General features: G+C 37.4%; 1 protein-coding gene across 6 annotated transcripts in view; it reads left to right on the top strand.

The window, feature by feature from the left end:
* The first annotated feature begins 283 nt into the window (after positions 1 to 283).
* The window catches only part of LOC125856808 (BEACH domain-containing protein B), a 39,723-nt gene continuing 13,506 nt past the window's right edge, over positions 284 to 26,500 (top strand). For 3 of the 6 annotated variants that reach the window (XR_007445564.1, XM_049536443.1, XM_049536444.1), the window contains exons 1-22: positions 284 to 401; positions 634 to 855; positions 5,335 to 5,398; positions 6,433 to 6,661; positions 6,931 to 7,071; positions 8,240 to 8,563; positions 9,511 to 9,733; positions 11,674 to 11,742; positions 11,956 to 12,411; positions 12,628 to 12,955; positions 14,450 to 14,902; positions 15,033 to 15,188; positions 15,293 to 15,442; positions 20,037 to 20,192; positions 20,325 to 20,366; positions 20,515 to 20,859; positions 20,994 to 21,170; positions 21,336 to 21,496; positions 21,600 to 21,915; positions 22,006 to 22,438; positions 22,570 to 22,906; positions 23,096 to 23,284. Coding sequence is in view for 2 of the 6 variants with exons in the window: in XM_049536443.1 (XP_049392400.1) it covers positions 734 to 855; positions 5,335 to 5,398; positions 6,433 to 6,661; positions 6,931 to 7,071; positions 8,240 to 8,563; positions 9,511 to 9,733; positions 11,674 to 11,742; positions 11,956 to 12,411; positions 12,628 to 12,955; positions 14,450 to 14,902; positions 15,033 to 15,188; positions 15,293 to 15,442; positions 20,037 to 20,192; positions 20,325 to 20,366; positions 20,515 to 20,859; positions 20,994 to 21,170; positions 21,336 to 21,496; positions 21,600 to 21,915; positions 22,006 to 22,438; positions 22,570 to 22,906; positions 23,096 to 23,284 (4,871 nt within the window). In the remaining 4 variants the exon portion in view is untranslated. Of the gene's footprint in view, positions 402 to 611; positions 856 to 5,334; positions 5,399 to 6,432; positions 6,662 to 6,930; positions 7,072 to 8,239; positions 8,569 to 9,510; positions 9,734 to 11,673; positions 11,743 to 11,955; positions 12,412 to 12,627; positions 12,956 to 14,449; positions 14,903 to 15,032; positions 15,189 to 15,292; positions 15,443 to 20,036; positions 20,193 to 20,324; positions 20,367 to 20,514; positions 20,860 to 20,993; positions 21,171 to 21,335; positions 21,497 to 21,599; positions 21,916 to 22,005; positions 22,439 to 22,569; positions 22,907 to 23,095; positions 23,285 to 26,500 lie in introns of those variants that run through there. The other 3 variants (XR_007445566.1, XR_007445565.1, XR_007445567.1) reach the window with 3 other exon arrangements.

The raw sequence follows: 26,500 nt of genomic DNA, 5'->3' as shown, positions 1-26,500 counted from the left end.
ATGCGAATTCTAAGTATGAAAAAAATCTTTGATAAGGAACCACAATAGTCGAACTCCAATACGAAATCGAACACCAACCGAAAGAAAAACAAAAAAATAATAATTAAAAAAAAACAGCACCGATCTGCTTAACGGTCAAATGTAACAGTAGTTAACGACGTTATAAATATGCTAAACTTCCTGAAGCCGTAAATCAGGGGCATTTTCGTCATTATATAAAATGATCTTTTTCTACAGGCGATTTCCATAATCTCTTTGGCTTTTAATTTTTTGATGCTATTATTATTATTACAAAATTCTCTTTTGAAAGACAATCATAGATCTTGATTCTTCATTTCGTAAAACCCTAGAAAAATTTCCCCAACTTTGATCGGTTCTTCCAATTGATTTCATCCTAAAAGGTAAATTTTCAATTCTGTATTTCTCTCTTCAATCATTGACCTGTATTGACTTATTGAATTAACAAATTCATTTCATCATTGATCCTTTTTTTCAATTGTTATACGAATTTGTTATTAATGATGAATTCGGAATTGATGATCTTGTAGAAGATGATTTCATTTTTTGTTTTTTTGTTATTGTTTAGTTACTTGAACAGTTTTCAAAGCTGTTCATTTGGGTGTGGGAAAATAGGTGCAAGCATTGAGTTTGATGAAGTGATGGTGAGCTGGAACAGTCTGTCTTGCATTGATTGTTGGCTTTTCAAGTATTGATTGTGTGCTTCGGGGGAAGAATGAACATTGTAAAGGGTGTCGCGGGACTTATTCGAAGGAGTTCGGGTAGCCATGGTGGAGAATCCAGTTCAGGGTCACCACTAGAGAAGTTCTCCCCTCCTACTCCACTCATCCACTTCAGGTAACCATAGTCTGTGGTAGCTATTATCTGTTTAGTGTTTTTTGTTTTGGCATTTAAAGTAAACAGTTACCTTTAGGAAAGATTTGAAGGAAAATATCAGATGACAAAAATAACTAGCATAATGGGAAAAAAAGAGAAACATAGTCAGACAATAGTTACTTCACCGCTTCTTCCCAAAAGCCAGTCTTGGTAGAACTCTATCAGGTTGCATTTTGGCGTTAGTTCTTCCTCACTTTCATTCCTTGCTCAAAATGGAGCAGTTATATTACTCAAAACTTTTGAGTGCTTGCAATTTCAATTCCGGCGTCGAACAGAGTGCTACTAGTTGAACTTTCACAGTACATTAGACATAAACCTTAATCCACCAGGGAAGCTGAGTTAGAAGGAGATTTGAAAAGAGTTATCTATAATTTTTTTTTACAAGGAAGTAAGTTTTCTTCTATTTACACGTCTTCCTCTTTTAATGCAAAAAGGCTTGTTGGAAATTGCCGGCTGAGTTGGTATGCGATGGTTGTGGTGGTGGAGCAAGTAGTTGAAGAGAAGCAAATAAAGAATCACTAAAGGCGACGGGTGTCATTGATGAATGGTGGTCGGTCTACGATGGTTTGTGGCTGGTGACTTGGAGGAGGTAGAGTAGTGGGAGAGGTGGTGGTTTGGACGATGGTGGTGGAGGAGATCTCAGAGGGTGGTGGATTTGATGGTAACTTCGGTGGTGCTGGTTTGAGTGGAGGTGCTGGTGGTGGAAAACAAGAATTTATAAAGGAAAAGAAAAAAAAGAAGAGAAAGCAAGAAAACAAAGGGTTTAGACCGTTGGATCAACTGATCAAATCTGGAGTCATGGAACATTAAGTTTATCTTGGATTTTTTCATTTTTTAACTGTTTACATGCTAGAAATGTTGGGGATAAGCACCCCCGCCACGTGTAAAAATCATGGGGGGTACTGGCTACGAATATTTCAAGCTAACGTTGCTTGTGTATTTATGGTGTGAAAGGATAATCTGTGCAAGTACCACTAGATACTTTCCTCTTCCCGCCAACATGTACCAGGTAACTCTGTTCACCAAGACTAGCACAAATGGGAAGAAATCACCTAGTGTTTTTTTTGTCTCTGTTGGTATTTGAACCTAAAATCTCACAGTTCTTAATCCACGTCTAGGCCACACCCTTGGGTTACCAAACCTATATTTTTACTTATAAGAAATTAGCTTTTACATTTTTAGAAGTATTAATAAAATTATTATGTATGCAAGGATGTTATATTTTCTAGTATAGAGTTACAGCCTTAGCTTAACTGGTAAAGTAGGTTCCATGTGACCAAGTCACGGGTTCAAGTTGTGTAAACAACTTCTTACAGAATTGCACGGTAAGGCTGCGTACAATAGACTTTTCTGGTCCGGCCCTTGTCTGTACCCCGCGCATAGTGCATCGGGCTGCCCTTTTTAGATTTGCAGTTATTTATCTATCTGTACATAACCTCTTTTGCACATACAATGGAAAATTTTCACTAATAATTTCAGCTAGAGCCATCAAAATGGGCTTAGCCCATGGGGCCGGCCCAACCCTACCCGTTATTGGGTAGGGTTGGGATAGGATTTTTCAAGCCCATTTAAAACTAGGGCTTATAAGCCCGATCCATATAAGCCCTTGGCCCTCGAGGCTTGATCGGGGATGGGCCGTGGTCAGCCCATGGGCTAAAACTTTTTATTCAAGAGTAATTTACAATAATTTCACTAGTATATAATCTAATAATTTGAATACACGCTATGTTATAATATTATGAATCTTTGTACCCAGATACATGTATCTCGGAATATATGGACTCAAAATTAGGTTAATTTGTTCTAAATACACTCTATCAAAGTAGATTCTCATGTATCTAGGATACATAAACAAATCTCGCGCCCTCGCCTCCCTCCCATCTTGCTTGTCACTCCGTTATCTCATTCGCATATCTGGTATGCGAGATACATGCTAATTATATTAAAATTTTGCTAGTGTTATTGAAACAACATCATTGTTTGCCATATTTGATTTGAAAATCTTCTCATTTTCATGATGTTATAGAATTACAAGTTTGAAAAGAAAAATAAAAAAAAGAAGGGCTAGCCCACCCCAGCCCTCGGCCCTTCTAGGGTTGGGTTGGGTTGAGCATTTTCAGGCCCTACCAAATGAAGGGCCAGCCCGCCCTAGCCCTTCAAATTCCTTGGCCCGCAAGGCTTGGGCCGGGTGGGGCTGGGCCGGCCCTTTTTGACAGCTCTAAATTTTCATCTATTGCTAATAAGACTTCAGGTTTATTTAATAAAAGTTTAGCTTGCATAGATTTATCAATAGGTTTTACTTCATCTTGAAATATGTGAGTAGCTAATAGCATTACTAAGTTCTTTTCTTAATCCCACCTGTCCCTGTTTAGGTAAATTATCTGGCAAAGGAGTTTGTCTGCATTGTTCTAGAACAAAGATTTAAGCTATGTGGAACAGGTTATTATATAATTAGCTGACCAAATCATTAGTAATTCTACTTCCACACATCTACCAAAATTTAGTTGGTAATGATAGCCTAGGATCATCTTTGGTTTCTTGGGTTAGAATAGTTACCTCATATATGAATTTCCGCATCTTCTTGGATCCCAAGGGTGCTTGGTAGAGTTTGCTTCTTTGTGTGGTTAGCAGCCTGGGAAATGATACTGACAGCTGAAAGTTATTATTATTGTTTCTTTTTGATAAAGGTAACTTTGTATTTCTCAGTACCAAGAAGATACTGGCAGTATGAAATTACAGAAGGCTTAAGATCCAATAGAGAAGCAAAAAAATCTACAAGTGATTCTGAATCTACTACATTATTCTCTTTACAGCAGAATTGAAATGACACAAAACAATTTAGCTTGATTCTCTGTATAGAGTTACTAGTGTTTTTAAAACATCTTCTGTTCCTCTCCTCCCAGATGGTTCACCAGACACAAGCTGGCGCCACCACTACTTCTTCTGTCTATTCTTAGTCTTAATGTTGTTCTAGCACCACAAAAGGTTCTTGGTTTCCTTTGGCATCACTCATTGTGTTCAGTTAATGCAAGGAAGAGCTGCCACAAAATGTCAGACTCAGTAACCTTACAATGAAGAAAAAGACGGGTGTTGGCCTCATCCTTGTCATGACATAAGAAACATCTAGAGGTTAGCTGGATTCCCTTTTTCTGGAGAACTTCATGGTTTAGGCAAGCGTTTCATGCAATCAGCCAGGTGAAACAAATCATTTTGTAAGGGGCATTTGATTTTCAGATGGACTTCCAGGACCATTCCATCACTTGACATGGACTTGTGAGCTTGGAGAAGGCAGATCTGACTGTGAAAATTTTGATTTCTTCCCCCTTCCAGTTCCAAGAGATTAAATCTTCCCTTGTTTCTTGGAAGACTTCAAAAATCTTCAGCATTTCAGCCACTCTATCAACCTCCCAATCATTAAGCAATCTTCTAAAAGATAGATTCCAACTATGTGAATTCCAAAATCCATCTGTGGTGGCCTCAGACGTTGATAAACTGACAGCTGAAGATTTTAGGAAGAGGAGGATCATAGTAGCAGGTGCCACTTTTGTAGAGGCTTGAGAAAAAAATGTGAATCACCTCCTGTTGCACTATCAAATAGCAGCACGCTTGTAGTGAGTGGCTTTGAATTATTTGAAGTGTCAAACTCACTAAAGGAGATCCTATTTGGTTGAGGTTTCAGAAGAAGAAAGAGAAGACTCATGATATGGGAAATTGGTTCCCTAGTTCTTATGTGTGTTATGAAAAGGGAGAAGCAGGAGACTGTTTGAGGGTTGCTGAGACCGACTTTGTACAGTCGAGGAATGTCTTGTTGTCCAGTGTTTTTTTTGGTGCATCCATGATGCCCCATTTGTCTAGATGATTCAGTGACTTTTGTAGAGAACAAGGTTCTCTACTTTCTACAACATCAAACAAATTATTTACCTTATAAAAAAACTTGCCTCATCTGAAATATTTATCATGAACGTGTTCGGCTCTTCTTCACGTGACTACAGGATTAGCATGACTTAGGTTTCCTAATTGTGAAGGACTTATGACAGACTTGGTGCATGAGGTTTTATAACACATGTTAGCTGCTTGAATATTACCAAAAAGCTGGCACGATTATACCTTGATGAATCTGCATATTGACCACCAAAGACAAACCTACCTGATGGGCAATGATGGCTGGAGTAGTTCGTTGTCTATCTTGCATAGCACATATATTTATTCAAGTTTGACTTAAATTTATTCAAAATGTTAGTCACTTCTAGAGACATTTAATCTTTGACATGTAAAGCCTGCCATTAACATGACACAAGCATGAACAATCCTCATCACAGTCCTTTTATTCTTCTACTGATGAATTTCAAGCCTATGAATGTGTAATTAGATATTAAGTAATTCTCTAGTCAGTTTGTATTTTCCATGCCATGGTTAGATATGACATTTTTTGCTTTTCAGTGAGGTTGGGGATGAGGCAATTCTGAATACACTCTGGTCAAGATACGAGAATGCCCCTGATAAGGTATGTCTTAAATATCCAAAAATTTCTGTGGATGCCATTTTTCTTTCAAGTGTTCTAAGGTAGTCGCAATTGTGAAACCGTGAACTTCACTTGTTGAGTTGTTGTAACTTGTAGTTTGTGTCCCCTTTGGTGGTAAGATGCTTTTAGATGTAGAATTCGTTGTTTTCCGAGGCTAGCTTATGTGATGGGAGGATAGATCAGGATAACAGGAAACATGGTAAAAACTACATAGTTCCTTTTGAATGTTTATTGTACCGATGATGGCAGAAAGTGATGATGTTGCTTCTGTTATCATGTTCTCATTTCCCTAGTTAGGTCAATTATATTGATTTCATTGTTCGTAATATGTCTTTGTAATGCCTTGTTAGCTATTAGTAAAGCATCAAGGACTAAAGAATCACTATAATTAGGGTTCTTTGTGAGATGATTCAGTTAAACTTCTCTTTCTCTCTCTTGATATCTAAGCTTTGGTCATTCTGTCCAAGTGTAGTGCTAATTGAGCTAACTCTTATTAACTTTAGAGTTTAGCCTTCCATTTTCCTAATTTCTTAGAATTGACCATTTTAGATACTGAATGGTGATTGAATAAAATAATTGATAGCTAATCCAAAATGGTAGTGCTGTATTGGCCTGTTAGTGGTGAGAAACTACGTCCGAATCTATACATGAAGCTTTCTGTATTGTTAGTGATGTGGCATGGATGACATGTTGTGTTATATGTGTTTTGTGCTTTGAGATGTTGGCTAACTTTCTGGAATTGATCTGGGGAATATGCTCATATCAATGGTTGGCTTTTGGTACATGCAAGTTTTACATGAGTTGATTTTTTATTTCCTTTTTTTGTTGGTTAAAGGATTTTTGTTTCTCAATACCTTGTTCTCCTATGAGAAAATTATGATCCTATAGTATGTGGATCAGCTTTTGCCTTTAGGTAGCTAGGTTGGAAGAGTACTTGCAATCTCTCTAATTCTTTCCCAACTTTGTCTGTTTTTTAAGCATGGTAATCTTTTATGCCTTTGTGTGTTTATTTTCAGGTTGAAAAGAGAAGGTTAATGCATATCTTTTTGAAGCAATTCCTAATTGTATACCGTGATTGGCAACCAATTAACCCTCTTCAGTCTCCTAAGGATCATGGCTTTGTGCAGCCGGTGGATTCACAGCATTCTGGAGATGTTGTGGTTGGCTGTTCTTTTGGACATCCTTCTGAAATTATAGCTGCCCTCATTGAGGAAGTTGCACAAATGATAACGCTTGTTAATGAACGTAAGTTGGTTCTTCACCCTCTTGCATTGCTTAAAAGAAAGTTGTGCTGGTGAATGGATCATTTGTCTTTATCTAACTTCAGTAAGAAATTCTTTGTTCTATTCTGAAGTTCTCTTGTTTGCTAACTTGTACCAAGACTGCTGTATAGAAAATGTTCTGATTAAAGTGCAAGTACTTTCCGGCAGATATTTTGTTACTACATCATGAAGTATACATTTGTATCTACTGGTGATAATTCAGTAATGCTGTAACAATGCAATGAATTGCAGACTTATCAAGAAATTCTTCTACAATAACCTCCGAAGGGCTGCCTATCTTGGATTCTTTGACTGTTATTACTCGGTCAATGCACAATTGCAGAGTTTTTGGCTACTATGGTGGTATTCAGAAGCTTACGGCATTAATGAAAGGTATTATTTCCATCAAGCAATGCTGAACTCAGTCATTTATGTGTTTTAGGTGTTTTTACTTTTCTATCTGCCTTTACATGTGCAAATTTATATGTTTGTTGCTTTCTGTCTGTAAATTTTGGTGAAACATATTGGTCTTACTAAGGCCGGAGTCATGTATTCCATTCTCTGTGTTTCAATTTGAATATTGTTCCTCCGTTAACTGGGAATATTGTTTACTTCCTTGGTAATAACATTTCTTTAGTACCTAGTCATTGTTTTCACTTAAAACTACAATTTTGTATGGGAATTGGGAAAAAAGTCTGTGAAGAGTATAAAGTGGCTGTGTTTTCAACTTGTTAGTATCTGATGTTCCGTACCTGTTATTCCGTTAAATGGTAATGAAGCTCACTTGGTAATAATGCACTTCTGCTAGTACTGTTTTGGCTCGGATTTGCAGTCTGGGTTTTTTTTTGATATGGAAATAGAATAGAAAACAGATCAGAGAAATCTCTAGTGGTAGAGAATAGAGCATAAGTATGAAGGAAGCTTGGCGTGATTTGAATAGAAATAAATGAAAAAGGAAATAGAGTATCAGGGGCTTCAAGTATAAGATTTGCTTCTGGGAGAGATTGGGACCTCTATTATTTGTTTCACTCTGATAGCTGCATTTAGTTAGGAATTTTGAAGGGATACTTATGTTCCAAGATCATCACGTCATGGATTCAGTCTGATGGAAGGGTTTGTTATTGTTTCTATTATATCATGTCTTGGGCATGACTTGTCCTCTGTTCTTTGCGCCTTTGCTTGCTTTAAGATCTTACATTGCATTCCTGTACTAAGTAATTCCTGATTAAGAAAAAAGATCTTACATTGTTATAGAAGAAGTATAGGCATCTTTACCTCATCAAAAAAAAGAAAAAGTACAGACATCTTTTGAATCAGTAAAGTCGAATGAGTTTGATACCTTCTTTATAAACAGTATTTCATATTTTGCACTATTTTGTTATATTTTCTTTGTCAGTTTTAAGATCATTTCTGAGACTAGTTACCACCTAGTCAGTCATTCCTGAAATACATTTAGACTTTTATACTTGCAATGTGCCTTTAACCTGTTAACTCTTCCCCTGCCATTAGGATCATTATATTGTTGTCTAGCATTTCTAATTATGAGGTTTATTTGTTTCAGCTGCTGTTGTCCAACTGAAGGCTATTGCTAGTGCTCTTTCGGCAGATGAAGCTTTGTCGAACCCTGTTGCAGAGAAGATTGCAATTCTCCAGAACATTCTTTTATATGTGGTGTCTATTATTGGTAGCTTTATTAACTTGCATTTCAGCACACCCAAAAAGACTTGGTTGAATAGTGGTTACATGGAGATTTTTGGGCCTAGAAGTGTTGAAATACATGACATTGTTACTGGCATAGATGTGTCTGATTCTGAAACAATGATAAGGTGGCGTCAAAAGGCAATTGTCTCTGTAATGGAAGCTGGTGGTCTTAACTGGTTAGTAGGTAAGGTAGGCAGTCTCAATTTTCTTTTCTAGCACTGAACCTCTTTAAATGTGTAGTTATGTTTTTTTAATAGAACCTATTCGTCGCAGACCCAAAACCAAATTGACCCCCCTAATTTTTCTCGGTTGTGAGAACACATTAAATTTGAATCTATGTCCCCAAAGAAAATGCAAATCAAATAAAGAAAACAAAAAAAATAGAGGGGGGTCAAACTTCTTGAATAAAAAGAATATAATTAACAAAATAATTGGAATTGTTCTGAAGAGAAATGTGGACACACTGCATAAATAAGATCCGGTTATATATCATATATGTGGGTACATATTGTGTATCAAGAACAAAAAAATGCGGATATGGTCGAATGGTAAAATTTCTCTTTGCCAAGGAAAGATGCGGGTTCGACCTCACCTCTGAGGTAGAGGTAAGGTCTGCATACACTGTATCCTCCACAGACTCCACTGCGTGGGACTACACTGGGTATGTTGTTTGTATTTTTTTCTTACACGAAGAAGTTAAGTGAAGGGTATTCATCCTACTTTCCTAAGGGACCGTTTGACTAATGACTTCACCCTCTTCTTGTATGCTTAACCTTGTCGAGGGCCGATATCCTTATACTTGGTAAGGTAATGCAGGACATAATTTACTAGGTATATAATTTATTAGGTAAGAATATCCAATGGGGATGCAACCTGACATCTTTTTGTGACAGTGGACAGCTGGCCTGGGCACCACCATCATAACAAGAAAAAACAGTAATATACTAACTATATGTAGTATCAGTACATCAACTAGAAGTGTATAAACCTTTCTAGTAACTTTGAAATGTGTGCATTTCACACCTCTCCCCGTGACACAATTATTAAGATGGCTTGTGTTCCTGTCAGGTTGCACCTTCTGCATTTTCTCTCATTTTACCATGGTCATTTCACTCAGTTTTTTTATTTCAGAGCTGTTGCGTGTTATGAAGAGGTTGAGTATGAAGGAGCAGGATACAGATATTTCACTTCATTATCTAACTCTTAGAGCTCTTCAATTAGCATTAGTTGATAACCCTCGCGGTCAGAATCATTTTCGAAGTATTGGAGGACTGGAAGTTCTGTTGGATGGACTCGGAGTTGCATCTAACAGTGCTCTGAGAATGAGAGACTTCTCAACTTCAGATACATCAAGGTAACTGACATAACTGCACACTTCTGATAAAAGTTATATCTTTATTTTTTTGAGCCTTACAAATGAATCAAAGAAGTCCATAGACGGTGGTATACCTTTATTGCTGGTTTGATCCTGCTATTATGTGTGATGGTAGATTATGTTTTTTTTTTTAAAACTTCTGGACCAGATTATTTAGTTCTTGTTTTGCTAAAACAGAGTGTCATGTCCTTTTCTTTCACAATCCATGTGTGGCTAAAAGTTACAAGTATATCTAATCTTTTTCTTAAAATAGCATGAAGGCAAATCAAATTTAGCTCAAATTACATTCTGGTTGAATCAAATTAAATGTTAATCTAATCTAATATATTATACTGTTATTGTCATTTGAAAAGCTAAGATCTAATTAATAATGGTTGACATATGTCGAACTAGGATTAAAAATTAGTTTTAAGTTTACTAGTTGATCTCAGTGACCATATGTACTTCTAACGTTAAGACAAATTAGTATGCAGTGGGTAGTTTCCCTTGCTATTTGGACATTTATTGTGCGGAAGGAATAATCAAAGGTTTAGGTTTGACATATGTGTGAACTTGACATTTTGTAAATCATTTTACAAATGTCAAATTGCCTTAAAATTCAATTTGAATCTTAATGTCTCAGCCGCTTTAGTTTCCATTCTGTAGAGTTTGAGTCTGGACTTGTGTCTGGTCCTATATTCAGCAAATTTAGTAATGCCTAGTGGCATCATTCTTTTTTTGAAATAGGTAACTTTGTATTCACACAAAAGAACTCATCAAGAAATTGATGAGGAGGGATTTACAAATCCAAAAACAAATTTTCAAAAATTTACAATTGGCCTATAAACTCCACTAAACTATCTACTTCCCCCACTAAATCTTGCTTACACCAAAAATACGAAAGACTAAGACATCTCATCTTGATCATCTGGGAGCTGCTATAACCCTGCCTTCATAGCACCTCTCATTCCTTTCTTTCCATAGTGTCCACCAGATGCAAGCAGGGACCTTTTTCAACCAATCTTCCTTTGATCCTCTCTTCCCAATTCCTTGCCAGTGTGTTAGTACCTCAAAAGTGGTTCTGGACATTGTCCAATTTACCTCGAGTATACAAACGAACATGTTCCACAGATCTGTAGCTATCTTGCAATGCAAAAATAAATGACCATTTGCTTCAGCCTCTTGTTCACACATATAGCACCTTGAACAGTTCTGTATACCTCTTCTTTGTAGCACTTCGTGGGTTAGACAAGCTCTTCTAATTACCAACCAAAAGAAGCAAGCAACTTTTAAAGTGATCTTAATCTTCCACTATTAATATCCAGGGCCAAACTGTTGTCAAAAGGTGATTGGTATTCCTTTCCCAGTAGCAGGACTTCACTGTAAAAACTCCTCTGCTATGCAATTTCCAAACTGGTTTGTCGGGCTCCGCAGTGATGCCAAGGAACAAGTTTAAGGCCTGAAGTAGGTCTGCTACTCTTTCAACCTCCCAATTATTTAGAGCCCTTCTGAACATTAGGTCCCAGCCTTGAGGACTCCACATCTGCGCTATAGTGTCATTCTGTTGTAGGCAAATAATGTACAAATCAGGAAAAAGTATCCTCATTTTCACATCACCTAACCAGATCTCATTCCAGAAACTGGTCTTCAGGCCATTCACATCACCTGGCTGCATCATGATATCTAGTTTTTCCTTTTCTTGCTGTCGTTTAAAACTAGTTGTCTACATAGGTGTTTGTCCTTCCCTGTTTTTGCTAGGATCATATTTATGCTATATTATGTTTGTAGTATGGGCTTTAGCCTCTTTTTTGTTTGATGAACATAAATTGAAATGGCCCAGAAACTTGCATTTAGCAGCTGAAAAAAGCTTATAACCATGCTTCTGATGAAATATTGGTTAATTTCTTTTCTAAGGTATTGGTTCATTTACATCCTTGCAGGAATGCCAATATTTTAATGTGTACGTTCCAGCTCCATGTTCTCTCGTTGGAGGTTCTAAGAGAGGCGGTGTATCCTTTGAACTACTTTCATGTTCCCACTCGTTTCATCCCAGTAAACTTGTTTGCTCAAACAATCGGTTCATTTTAAACAATTATACATTACACATTCCCCTTTGTTTAAGCTACTGATAGTTGAGCTCAAGACTGTTGACTCCTATCTTACTGCTGTATCCTGGGGAATAATTTTTAAATGATTGTTGGTATACCTTAATTTGGTCTCAGCTTTGGAAATTTGAATAATTTGCAATTTTTATCAGAAAATGGACGAGTGCAGAAGTTTGCAAATAGCTTTTGTTCACTTGCATTCATGCTTCAAGAGTACAAGGAGAAAAGTGACAACTTGTTTGCCCAGGATGACATGGAAATAACTGTTTCTAGTGATAATGATACAACTGGGGAAGAAGTTCTAGAAACAAAACTTTCTAGTAAATCCAGTACACCTTACTTAAAGAATTGGCACGACTATGTTTCCAAGCTTAGTACTGTCCTTTTCACTTTCCTTCTTTCACCAGAAGATGCAAAGGCGGATAACAGCCAAACATCCACTGTAAAAAGTAGCTTGCCAGTCTCTTCAGCATATGGAGAACTTTCTGTAAAGTGGATCATTAGAGTTCTCCTCACAGTCTTTCCATGCATAAAAGCATGCTCAAATCAGAAGGAGCTGCCTGGTCACTTAAGGTAAATCAGCAAGTATTTAGATCTTCTGATCTTTTTATTTTCCTTTTCTTCCATCAATCTTGTTTTTGCATTTGTGGGGATGTTTTTCGGTGCTGTATTTGATTTTTGGAATTGCTGAAGTGCCTATCTTTTTAGCTGTTGTTCCCCTGCTCTCATTTTATTTCTGGGGTTATCCTTGTAACTCTTGTTTCTGATTTGTTCTTCTCATTTCTACAGGACATTTATCTACACCCTTCAGCATCATGTTCTATCTGCATTCAAGAAAATTCTGGTGTTGTTGCCATCTTTGCTACATGTATTCCGGGCAGAAGGAGCTTGGGACTTTATCTTCTCAGAGAATTTCTTTTATTTTTGCCTAGAATCACTAGGTTCTTCTGACGATTCCTTATCAAAAAAAGGTTATTCTGATGATTGTAATGAACAGTGTTGTGATTCAAATGGCAGAACTGCTAGCCTAAACCTTCATGAGCTTGAAGCTCTTCAGACAGAAGTGGTTTCATTTTTGGAGTTTGCAGCAACTTTAACCGGAAGTTCTCACAACCTGGTTAGTCATTTGATCTTTCACTCTCTTTTTGTCATAATGGTAAGTGTCTTTTGTCTATTTATCATTTTGGCGTCGCTCTTCTCCATCTTTTTTCTGGCTAGTCAATTTTCTATAAAGATTATCTATGACATAAATAGTCTTACTGAAGTTTATCATAAAGCAATATCTATATCCTTCTTTACCAGTTTCAAAAAAAAAAAGAGATTAAAAATATCTATGTCCTGTTTTATCGCCTTTTGTTTATAAAATAAAAGAAAAAGCCCCATTTCTAGTCTAAAGTTTGGAATGGATACATGGTGCGATCCCCCCGATAATAGGCATTATATGATTACATATATCTTTTCTGACTAGTCTCTGGATACTTGCGGTCATGTGTACCCTTTCTTTGAGTATAATTTTGTGGAACCTATCCTGTAAAGGGTCATTCTCAGTCAAACCAGCTTACTGGAATATAAATAGGAGAAACTTTGTGACAATGGTCTGACCCTGGAAATTTATTTGGAAGTTTAGAATTCTTACCAGGGTATCTTGTTTTGTGTGGCTGGTAGTTAAAAGAGCTTGTTTAACTCAAGAAAAATTACAAAGAAGAGGTCTTCATATTTGCTCAAGATGTTTGCTTTGTGGACAGGATGCTGAGACCAATGAACCATTTTTTTTGCATTGCAAGACAATTGTAAATCTGTGGCACATGTTCTTTTGTATGTTGGGGGGTGAATAGGGCAATGCCAAGAACAACTCTGGAACTATTGAAGAACTAGAAGAGTATAGGAAGGTTGGTGGCAGAGTATTTTTGGGCTTAGTTGTGCATGAGTAAGATTTTTGGGCATACAATTATTAGTTTTCAACATACTGTTGCATTTTAGAAGAGTTTCAAATGGCTTATTCATGCATAATTCTTCTTTGTCACCCTTTCTTTAGAAGATACAAAGTGTTACTTTGTACCTTTTTTGATGACCAAGAAATCTGTCTGGGGCCAACCCTTAGGACCAAATGCAGCCTTTAGTACGCAGCCCTTCTCCACTTAAATACCAGGCTTAGTTTGCATGGTGCAAGACTCGACACGTGACCTAACTCGCAAGTCCCTTCAATCTTTTCTACTTGGACTAAGCTTTGATGGCTGGTATTGGTACTTTTCTTGGACTTCTTATCTTGCAAGTGTAACATTTTTTCTCCTCAGTTTGCGTATTGGGTGAAATTTGTCAATTCATGAGTCTGGATAGGATTCTTCCCTTGTTTATGTTAGCCTACTGTGCTGGTCGGCATTTTTAGTCTTAATGACATTGTCAATTATGTGTTGGGGCCTCCTATAATGCTTCACCTTCCCGGTTGTTTACTGAGCTTCCTTCCATGCACTTTCTACCAGATGAAAAGGTTAAGTAAATAAAGAACAAAAATGTTTGGTTGTTACTAGTATTGCATTTTTTTTCATAAGATGTGAGCTTACTCAATTCAGTTTCCCTTTTATCCTGAAACTTATTCTTCTTATGGTGGCAGCCTGAGTGCTCCATTTTGCTGGAGGCTCTTGAACAATCTGCTTGTAATCCTGGGGTTGCAAATCTTCTTGCTAAGGGCCTACTTCAAATGATGCAGTCTTCATCAGAGAAAACTCTTTCTTCTTTTAAAACACTCGATGCAGTTCCTCGTGTCCTCAAAGTTGCCTGCATTCAGGCCCAAGAGTCTAAAAGGCATGGCATTGCTAGTCCTCAAACTGAGGATGATCCTGTTCCTTCTCTAAACCAAGACATGGCAAATTCTTTCGAGATGATTCATAGTTGGCAGAACAGCATGGAAACTTTTATTGAACTCTTCACTGAATTTTTCTCTCTTACAAATGATGCCAAAAACTCTACTTTGCACAGTGCTACCTGCGTTGATCATTTGTTTGAATTGTTTTGGGAAGAAAAATTGAGAAATCACATGCTTCCTCTTATTCTTGATTTGATGAAGGTAGAATGAATAACCTTCAATTTCTTAATCTCTCTCTCTCTCTGTCTTTTTTTTTTGTGTTCTTGCATTGACTACTACTAATCTTTCATTTATTTACCTCTTTCATGTGAATTCTTTGCTGGGGGAACAGATTGTTCCATCTTCTGAGGAGGACCAGAAAGCTAAATTGTATTTATGTTCTAAGTATCTGGAAACATTTACTCATGTTAAGGACCGGGAGAACTTTGTAGAATTGTCTATTGATCTATTGGTTGGGATGATTGATTTGCTTTTGACAGATATAGAGGTATACTTGATAAATCTACGCTTATCTACGATTCTGTAGCGATGTGTTGTCTGCTATTCATAGTCTCTTAACATGTTGACAGAGAGTGGTTTCTATGTTGTCAGTATTATCAGGCTTTATTTCGTGAGGGCGAGTGTTTTATACATGTTGTATCCTTGCTAAATGGAAACCTTGACGTGCCCAAAGGTGAAGAGCTGGTTCTGAATGTCCTCCAAACACTAACCTGCTTGCTTTCTGGGAACGATGTGTCAAAGGTGAGTTTTGTTTCTGCCGGTTACAATTTTTCGTGCAATTAGTTGCATAATTTGTTTGTAATGATTGCAAAATTACGGAGAACATGAAAATTGGTGTAATTTTAACTTCCTCCTAAATAAACAGGCAGTCTAATTATGTTTTCACATCTTTTCTTCCTTCCTGATCATTTGGATCATCTTGTACGGTGCTGCATTTCTTCTTTCTTATTGCCTTGCTTTGGCCTCATTTCCATTGTAGTGCCAACTCGAAGTCGTTTATCATATTCGTTGTCGCTATTTAATTTCCAGTGAACACTGTAAATTTCTGTAACAAAGAACATTTGTACTACTCTAGTATTTTTGCCATCTTGTGTTATTCTAAAGTTTCACATGAAAGGAGTCTACGTATTTCCCTTATCGTAAGGAGATCACTGTCTTAGGTGTCTGTCTTTTCCTTTGTAAAAGTTGACAGTGTGGGAAAGCTTCTGTTAACCGCTCTAGAAGAACCTTTCATACTCTAGTCCTGGTTAGGCAGTGTAACTTTGGTACTTCCTTCTGGTTAGGCATAAATTTCTGCATGTAACGATTAAAAATTAAAATTTCCTGGATATATGCATCAGTATATTTAAATTGGTTGCACTTGAGCCGAGGGTTCTTCGGAAATAACCTCTCCATCTCCATGAGGTAGTGGTAAGGGCGGCGTACATTCTGCCCTCACCGGGCCTCACTTGTGGGATTTCACTGGGTATGTTGTTGTTGTACATATAAAATTGGTACATAACAGTGTTATCAAAAGCGCAAAAAGGCTCTAAGGTCCGTGGGGGATTTATTCGCAAAGCACAAATAAAGCGTGGGCTTTGATGAAAAAAGGCGCAAAGGGAGAAAAAAATACAAATATATATGTTTAGTCTAAGACTAATAATTATAAACATGAATGACAAATATATGACCAATGAAATTGAAAATTTTGTTATGGTAAAGTGAAATATCAGTTGTTTAGTATCACTTCTTCATAAGAGGCTCATTGGCAAGGAAAAGTTTGCCTTAGAACCTTGATGATGACATTGAAGCGCACATAAAGCGAGGCGAAGCGCTCAACACATTTTGAGCCTCGCTTCAGGGCTTAAGCGCGCCTTTGATAACACTGGTACATAATGGTTAAAACAAGCAGGAAATTCTTTAGAGTGGATGATTGAAGTTGGTGTCGAAGACTCAGATCAAGTGCTGCTTGGTACTTGGGGAATGTCTTTTATTTCAATTGAATATTGAGCTTTATCTTGAAGGGAATTAGGACCATCTTTTCACAAAAGCTCTTGGGGTAGACAGAAAACAACTGTTAGTTGACAGGCAGCAGCAACATTACTCCCCACTAAAAAGCTTAATCCTATGGGATCCACTTTATTCTCTCGAGTCAATTCTGTGTCTAATCAAAACTAAAAATGTCTTTGGTTATATAGAACCTTCAGGAGCAAAGACCACTTACGGATGATGAATTAATGCAAAAAACAAATTTGGCAATGTCTTTTGAAGAAGTTGTCAAAAATGGAGAGATAAGGTGGAGACAAAGATCCAGAATACAATGGTTGAAGCAGGGGGATAAGAACACAGTTTTTTCATAGAATAGCTACATCTCGCAAAGATACAACACCATAGAATCTTTAAAGGTGGAGGGAAGCAATGTCACTGATATCAAGGAGGTCATCAAGAGTTTCTACGAAAATTTGTACAAGGAGACAGAAGTTTGGAGGCCAGAATTACAATTGCAGGGGATTACTTGTATTAATGAGGATGAAAAGGAAGAGTTACAGAAACAAATTGAGGAGGAGGAGATTCTAGAATGCATTAAACTTTGTGCGATGGAGAAAGCTCCTGGGCCCGATGGTTTTCCCATGTCCTTTTATCTTATATTCTGGGAAGTAATGAAAGAAGACATCAAAGGTATGATACACGAGTTCTATAATAATCAGAGGATGGAGAGAAGTTTCAATGCAACTTTTGTGGCTCTCATCCCCAAGAAAGTAGGCGCTTCTGAATTGAAGGACTTAGACCTATTAGTCTAATCACAGGCATATACAAAGTGTTAGCAAAGATACTAGCTGAGAGACTGAAAAAGGTGGTGAATAAGTTGGTCAACAAGCATCAGATGGCCTTCATTAAAGGGGGACAGATAATGGATGCTGCACTTATAGCTAGTGAATGTGTGGATTCAAGATTGAAAGGTGTTGAGCCTGGTGTAATGTGCAAATTGGACATTGAAAAGGCATATGATCATGTAAATTGGAAGTTCTTGCTGAACACGCTCAGACAAATGGGCTTTGGAGAAAAGTGGTTGGGTTGGATTCATTTTTGCATCAGCACTGTCCGCTTTTCTGTTCTGGTGAATGGTGAACCGGTGGGCTTCTTCCTTTCAGAAAGGGGACTTAGACAAGGTGACCCCTTATCCCCCTTCTATTTATCTTGGCAATGGAAGGTTTTAATAGCTTGATGAGAATAGCAATACAAAACAGATGGATCAAAGGTTTTCAGATACAGGGTAGCAGTGGACAAGTTAAAGAAATTTGTCATTTGCTATATGCAGATGACACTATCATTTTTTGTGAACCTCAGGAGGACCAGATAAGATTCTTAAAAACCATCTTACTGTTTTTTTGAAGCTTCCTCGGGTCTGAAAGTGAATTGGGGGAAACACAATTTATTTCCAATCAAGGAGGTGACAAACATTTTGAATCTGGCAGATATTTTGTGGTGCAAAGTGGAGAATATGCCAATAGTTTACTTAGGTATGCCTTTGGGCAATGAACACAAGAGCATACAAATTTGGGATGGCATTGTGGAGAAAACAGAAAGGAGATTAGCAAGATGGAAGGCTCAATATTTGTCTATGGGAGGCAGACACACTCTCATCAATTCAGTTCTAGACTCCCTTCCTTCTTATGTCATGTCACTATTTCCATTACTCCCCAAAGTTCTGAAGAAGCTGGACAAATTAAGGAGGGACTTCCTTTGGCATGGATGCAAAGAAATTAAAGGTTATAACCTAGTCAAATGGGAGATAACCTTGAAAAGCAGAGACAAAGGGGGTATGGGTATTAGAGATTTAAGGAAACAAAACAATAGCCTTTTGATGAAGTGGTTATGGAGGTATAATGAAGAGGGGTAAGCCTTATGGAAGGATGTCATCAGATCCAAGTATGGTGAGTACAATCCTTGGTGCAGTAATGTTACTGTTGATGCCTATGGGGTGGGGGTCTGGAAAACTATCAGAAACTTATGGCAAAAACTTGAAGCTAATACGTACATTGAAGTGGGAGATGGCAGGAGAACTAAATTTTGGACAGATGCGTGGAACAAACACATTCCTCTAAAAGAATCCTTTCCAGATCTGTTCTTACTATGTAGTAATCCAGATGCAAATATCAATGAATGTTGGACAGCACAAGGGTGGGATCTAATCTTCAGAAGGTTTTTGAATTACTGGGAAGTGGAGAGAGTGGCCAAATTGCTAGAGCTATTAGAAAAATCCGCTGGCATCACCAATGCTCCGGACTCTTTGAGATGGAAACATAGTAAAGATGGGGTTTTCACGGTTAATAGGGCATACAAAATGGAAAGTCCCCAGCAACGCAACTCTAAGCAGAGTTTGTGGAGAAAGGTATGGAGAACCTTAGCACCAACTAAAATAGAATGCTTTACATGGTTGGTTGCTAGAAGGGCTTGCCTGACACATGAAGTGCTGAGGAGAAAAGGAAAGATTATAGTATCTTGGTGTTCATTATGCGGGAACGCAGCGGAGACCAACCAGCATCTATTCTTTCATTGCAATTTTACAACACAAATTTGGGCTATCTTCCTTAGTCTCACAAAGACAAACTGGACCATGCCCGAGCATACTGCAGACTTGTTGAGTTGTTGGATAAGAAGAGGGGGGAGCAAGAGTCAAAAGGCATGGTGGAGGATAATTCCACATTGCATTTGGTGGACAGTATGGAAAGAAAGAAATAGTTGAAATTTTGAAGATAGGTCCAATTCCATTCAGAAGGTTAGATGGGATTGTATTGTATCCTTTTATTTTTGGTGTAAAGAGAAAGGTTTAGAGGATACAGAACAGATTGTAGAATTATTTGGATCCTTGTAAGTATTTTTTTTTTCTCTTTTGTTCTCCTCTGTTTGCAGGTCACCAGCATCTCCTTAATGCTGAAGAATACATCATTACCATTTTCAAAAAAAAAAGAAAGAAGATGGCTTAAATGCTAAAAAACCGATTCTAATTCTATATATTCTTTCTGATTTTTATGCCTTCATCTAAGCAAAAAGATCAAATGTCCAATCCATTTATTTTTCCGGTATTCAAGCAGGTTGGGATAACCCTATTTTACCATATTATTCTGATATTTCTAATATATGCGATCAGGTTCAGTTTCTCAATCCACCAAAGTGTTTCTTATCCCTGTCATGTATCTCTTTTACCATGATTTACTGGCCGTCCTCTGAAACAGTACATGTTTTTCCATGTCCAAATTGTGGAGAATATCTTTGCCTGCCAATTCATGATTTAACATGAGAAGCTGGTTCATTTTTTGTTACTCATTCGTTTGTTATTCTTTTGGTCCCAAAGGCTGCGTTTCAAGCTCTTGTGGGCACAGGTTATCAGACTTTGCGTAGCTTGCTGTTGGACTTCTGCCAATGGCAACCAAGTGAGGCGCTTTTAGATGCTCTGCTTGATATGTTGGTTGATGGGAAATTTGATCTCAAGGCAAGCCCTGTGATAAAGGTTAGTAGTCCGAAATCTTGTATGTACACCAACAGTAATAACATCCTTTTGCACTTGTTAGAAAAAAAAAACACATAGCAACTTTTATTTCCTCTAGGTTTTAGTAAATTATGTCATCTTTTTGTATTTCAGAATGAAGATGTCATCTTGCTATATCTCAGTGTCCTGCAAAAGGTTGGTATCAGTACCACTTTCTTTAATGTTTTTCCTATTATGATTTTGGCTGATGTGCTTCCATTGTTACTCTTCTTCAATTATATCCTTTTTATTTTTTGGAAATGTAGTATTCTGAATAATGATATTCTGTTTGCTAACTGGGCAGAGCAGTGACTCATCGCGGAATCAGGGGCTTGATATTTTTCTTCAGCTTATAAGAGATTCAATGTCCAATCAAGCTTCTTGTGTTAAATCAGGGATGCTAAACTTTCTTCTTGATTGGTTTCCCCAAGAGGGCAAGGACACCGTTGTCTTGAAAATTGCCCAATTAATTCAGGTTATTGGTGGGCATAGCATTTCTGGAAAAGATATACGCAAAATCTTTGCTTTACTCCGGAGTGAGAAAGTAGGGTCGCATCAGCAGTACAGCTCATTGCTTTTGACCAGCATGCTGTCAATGCTCAACGAGAAGGGACCAACTGCCTTCTTTGATCTCAATGGGGTGGAATCGGTAACTGAAACAATGACCTTTGTAGCAATCTGAAGCATGTTTAACTGAATGAATGTTGTCTCTTCTTTTTCCTTTCTCTACTTGATCCGAGTAACTTCATGTTGCAAATTATGTGATGCTTCCCCTTCATGCAGGGAATTTCGATAAAGACTCCAGTTCAGTGGCCATTGAATAAGGGGTTCTCTTTTACTTGTTGGCTAAGAGTAGAAAGCTTTCCTAGAGGTGGTGGAACAATGGGGCTTTTCAGTTTTCTCACTGAAAGTGGAAGAGGATGCATTGGTGTTCTTGGAAAAGACAAGCTTATATATGAGGTGATCAAAGTTGTTATTTGCTTTTGTTTTACTTGGGGCTTGTTTACATTTCTGTGAATCTTGAGTTTGGAGTGCAATACGATATTTGCATAGGTTACACCAGCCTTCTTTGTTAAGCCACATTTGCCTGATATTGCAAATAATAGCTCCCTGTTACTTTTACAGTCAATTAATCAGAAAAGGCAATCCGTTGTGCTGCAAGTCAATCTTGTTAGAAAGAAGTGGCATTTTTTGTGTTTAACACATACAATTGGTAGGACATTTTCTGGAGGTAGCCAACTGAAGTGTTATTTGGATGGAACTCTTGTATCCTCTGAAAAATGCAGGTATTTTGCTCTCTCCCCTGATTTTTGATCTTGTTAGTGAAGAGTTTGTTCCATCCATTCCCAATTGAGGAGAGCTTCGTGAATTTCCACAATTTGGTTGCAGATATGCAAAGGTAAATGAGCCTATGACTTGTTGCACTATTGGCATGAAAATTAGTCTACCTTCCTATGAGGAAGAGAGTCCTACACTTTCTTCGAAAGATCCATCTGCTTTCTATGGTCAGATTGGTCCAGTTTACTTGTTCAATGATTCCATTGCTTCAGAACATGTGCAAGGCATCTATTCTTTAGGACCTAGCTACATGTATTCCTTCCTGGATAATGAAACTGCAGTTCATTTGGATAACCCATTGCCCAGTGGAGTGCTTGATGTTAAAGATGGTCTTGCATCCAAAATCATATTTGGACTTAATTCACAGGTTCTTCCACTTTTTCCTTGAATTGTTTACCTGAAAATTATGTTTTTTGCATGTTCGTATGCAACTGAAACATCAAAATTTCTGTATTAGGCACGTAATGGAAGACGTTTATTTAATGTTTCACCTGTGGTGGATCCTGGAATAGATAAAAGTTCATTTGAAGCAACTGTATTGGTTGGGACACAGCTGTGTTCTAGACGACTGCTTCAACAGATCATATATTGTGTTGGGGGCGTCTCTGTGTTTTTCCCTCTTTTCACTAAAACTGATTTGTATGAAATAGAAGAAGCTAAGCAAGCTGGCCAAGATTTACTTACCCCAATTACAAAGGAGCGCTTAACTGCAGAAGTTATTGAACTTATAGCTTCTGTTCTGGATGACAATTTAGCCAATCAACAACAGATGCTGCTTCTTTCTGGATTTCCAATGCTGGGTTTCTTGCTGCAGTCAGTTCCACCTGAGCAATTAAATATGGATACACTGTCTGCTTTGAAACATTTGTTGAATGTGGTTGCAATTGGTGGTATGTTGTACAAGCTGCTTCTGTGTTCTGTTTTGTTATTTTTGAGTTCATTAACTACTTATTCTACAACTCTCAGTTTGACACATTTTACCGAATCTTCTGTTATGTAACTCTCTTAAATTTATTGCCAGGTCTGTCAGATATGCTAGTCAAGGATGCTATATCCCATATATTTCTCAGCCCTGTTATATGGGTCTACTCAGTTTACAGGGTTCAACGTGAACTGTATATGTTTCTCATCCAGCAATTCGATAATGATCCAAGGTTGCTGAGAAGTTTATGTAGGCTCCCACGTGTTCTGGACATAATTCGGCAGTTTTACTGGGATGATGTCAAAACTCGTTTTGCTGTTGGAAGCAAGCCTCTTTTACATCCTGTAACCAAGCAAGTTATAGGGGAGAGACCTAGCAAAGATGAAATACATAAAATTCGTCTCCTTCTATTGAGTCTTGGTGAGATGAGTCTCAGGTAGTTTTCTTTTTCTTGGAGAGGATAAAACTTTTATTCTTTGACTGTTGTAGTGACTGAATTTTCTTCTTTACTATGTAAGCTTTCAAGCTTTTGCTCAGCTTTCTTATTTTAGTTTTTCAGAAATAGAGCTATTTCCTTTTGTGGGCTACCTTTTGAAGATGTTCTCCTACCTTTTTGTTTATGCAGGCAGCATATTTCAGCATCAGATATAAAATCTCTCATAGCCTTTTTTGAGCGTAGCCAGGACATGGCTTGTATTGAAGATGTTCTACATATGGTTATTCGAGCTGTTTCCCAGAAACAGCTGCTTGCTTCTTTCCTTGAACAAGTCAATTTGATTGGTGGCTGTCACATATTTGTAAATCTTCTTGAAAGGTATGACCTCAAATAGTTGAAGCACATATTTTGATTATCGTAAATATTGAATTCTGCTGCCACCCCATCTAAAAAGCTTAAATTGTTAGACGGGACACCATTGTGAGAAATGAAACAAAAAAACGAGAATTCTGAGAAACTCAGTTTTGATTATTTTCTGAAGCTGTTGTGTTTAGATACTCTGAAATATTCATGCTCCAGCCTCCAAACTAGAAGGAAAATCAAGAATTCCACAACTACATGAAATCAATCAAACTAATTGACTCTATCTGATCCTAAATGATATAATATATTTTCGGTAAACTTAACATTCTCCCTCAAACTGCTCCATACAAATTGTATATACCCAGTTTGATGTCATTCATAAAAAAATTGTACAAAGCTTGCCTTATATATAACTTGCTTGGGAATTGGTGAATATAAATGGAAGCTGATCATTTGAAATTCATGAACTTTGTGACAATGTCTCCTTGGAGTATTTCTTTCTCGACAATTACTGTGTATGTGCTTGGTCATCTCGTAAAATACCGAATTTGATGCAATATGAAGATGCAACTTGTTTGTCACACACAAGTTACATTTGATCAAACTTCAAATTGCAGTTCTTTAAGTAGTTACTTGATCCATATGAGTTCACAGGGACACTAGCTTATTTCCAACCAAAAAATGCACTACCAGCACTACCAGAAGTAGATTACCTGTTGGAAGTGAGCCTACCCAATCTGCATGTGTATGCATAACAATCTACTCATAACATTGATCTTCGTAAACCAATTCTTTCACTAGAGCAGATTTTATACCGGAGAATATCAGTCACCGCATACTAGTAACTATTACATGGAGAATCAAAGACTTGACTTTTAATACTCACCAAAAAAGCAATGTTATGTTGAGGTTTGGTAAGTTAATTTAACTTGCTAACAGGCCTCCTGTATCTCCTAGGATCAGTGAAAAGCACCTCTAGCATGGTAGAAGCTTAATTTTGATCCATAGAAGTGTCGATAGGCCTATATTTTGACATTCTTGTTTCCTTAAGAATATCAAGAGCATACTTTCTCTGTGAAATGACAATAACTCAATTACTGAAATAGGAATAGGTTTATACAATCCTATTAGAATAGGAATAGTAATAGAAATAGAAATAGGAATACTAAATAGTATCCTACTTGGTAAAGGATTGTATTCAAGGGTCTATAAATAGGGACTCAATGTAATAATGTAAACAATAACAATTCAATAATATTTTTCCCATATATTTCTCACATGGTATCAGAGCCTCTACGATCTTGGTAGAGAATCAAAGAGCTTCCGCTGCTGGCTGGTGGCTATTACCCATATATGTTGCCCGTCTGGCCAATGATTATGTTAACAAAAGTAGGACTAATGACACATGCATGAACCTCATATTCAAGGGAAGAAACTGAGATAGACAGGTCACCTTGCATCAATTTTCGGTGACTTTCTAGGGCTGTTTTGTGTCAACCCCATATCTGTCGGTATTTGTGTAGCACCGTGCCATCTTTTCGGTGACTACTGTTTCTTATTTAATTTATGTAGCATCGTGCCATCTTTTCGGTGACTACTTTTTTATATCTGATTTGTGTAGCACCATGCCATCTTTCCGGTGACTACTTTTTTATATTTAATTTGTGTAGCACCGTGCCATCCTTCCGGTGACTACCTTTTTTTTTGCATATCTGATTTGCGTAGCACCGTGCATCTCTCCGGACTACTTTTCATATTTAGTTTGCGTAGTACCGTGAATTTTTCCGAACTACTTTCTCATGTTGAGTTGCATAGCACCGTGTGTCTTTTCGGTGACTCCTCAAACTTGATTTGCGTAGTTTCATTCGTCTTTTCGGTGACTTCTCAAATCTGATTTGTGTAGGGTTGTGCCATCATTCCGACCCTACCCATATAATTTCTCTTTTTCAGTAGGATCCTGCATCATTCGGACCCTACCCATATTATTTCTCTTTTTCAATAGGGTTGTGCCATCAATCCGACCTTTCCTATATAATTTCTATTTTCTAGTTGCGTCCATCATTCCGACCCTACCCATATAATTTTATTTCTTAGATTGTGACCACTTTCAACCATCAAATCTAATACTCCAGCTTATGAGTATGTTTCGGCCAATTTTTCGGTGATTTTCTTGTTGAATATCGACTCATCTATTGATTCCAACATGATCCATATACTTTATACTAGATTTTGAGCACTTTGTTGCTCAGGGGAGGTTTAGTAGCCTTGTATGTCGATTATGTGAGTCACTCTATGGTCTGAAACAGTCTTTGCAAGTTTGGTTTGGGAAGTTCAACACTTCTGTGTTTTATCGGCATTATGCATTATTTCATGGGAAGACCAAGCACATTGAGATTGATTGTCAATTTTGTGAAGTGGAGGGATCAACTTGCAGATATCTTACCAAGCCCCTCATCGGTCCTCGTGTTAATTACATTTGTAACAAGCTAGGTACATGAATTGTATGCACTAGCTTGTGGGGGAGTGTTAGAATAGGAATAGGCTTATACAATCCTATTAGAATAGGAATAGTAATAGAAATAGAAATAGGAATACTAAATAGTATCCTACTTGGTAAAGAATTGTATTCAAGGGTCTATAAATAGGGACTCAATGTAATAATGTAAACAACAACAATTCAATAATATTTTTCCCATATATTTCTCACAAACTCAATAACTGATCTGGATTGAGCAGCCCGAATAGTCCATAAATATCTCAACTGACCAAGATCTGTGGTCTGAAAATGCTGAAATAGTAATACCTTTCTGATCCTTCTTGTGATAAGTCGACCATAAATATATTTAAACCACCAAATACGTGCACTTATTAGGAGCAGAATGATGATAGAACACAAAATCATCTGCTTCACTGTAAGTCATGCCTAAATCCTGATTAACATCTGAGCTGAATATACTAAACCATGCTCAAATGGATTGTTCTAGACCATAAAATGATCGATGTAGCCTTCATGCCAGACTGCTGGACTCCCCTGAGCAACAAAGCTTGGTGGTTGCTCCATATTTGCTTTATGTGTTCTTATCTAACTATTGAAGAGGCTAACTACAAACAATGGCCATAGACAATAATAATGGACATGCACAATTTTTTGCCACTGGAGAATGTATTACCATGGTCAGGCCCAAATATTTTAGTATAGCCTTTGGCAACTAAATGTGCGTTAAGCTGATC

Source organism: Solanum stenotomum, chromosome 2 (genome assembly GCF_019186545.1).
Source record: "Solanum stenotomum isolate F172 chromosome 2, ASM1918654v1, whole genome shotgun sequence".
Taxonomy (NCBI): domain Eukaryota; kingdom Viridiplantae; phylum Streptophyta; class Magnoliopsida; order Solanales; family Solanaceae; genus Solanum; species Solanum stenotomum.
Note: the sequence above shows the minus strand (reverse complement) of the source record. Positions and strands in the feature narration are given on the sequence as shown.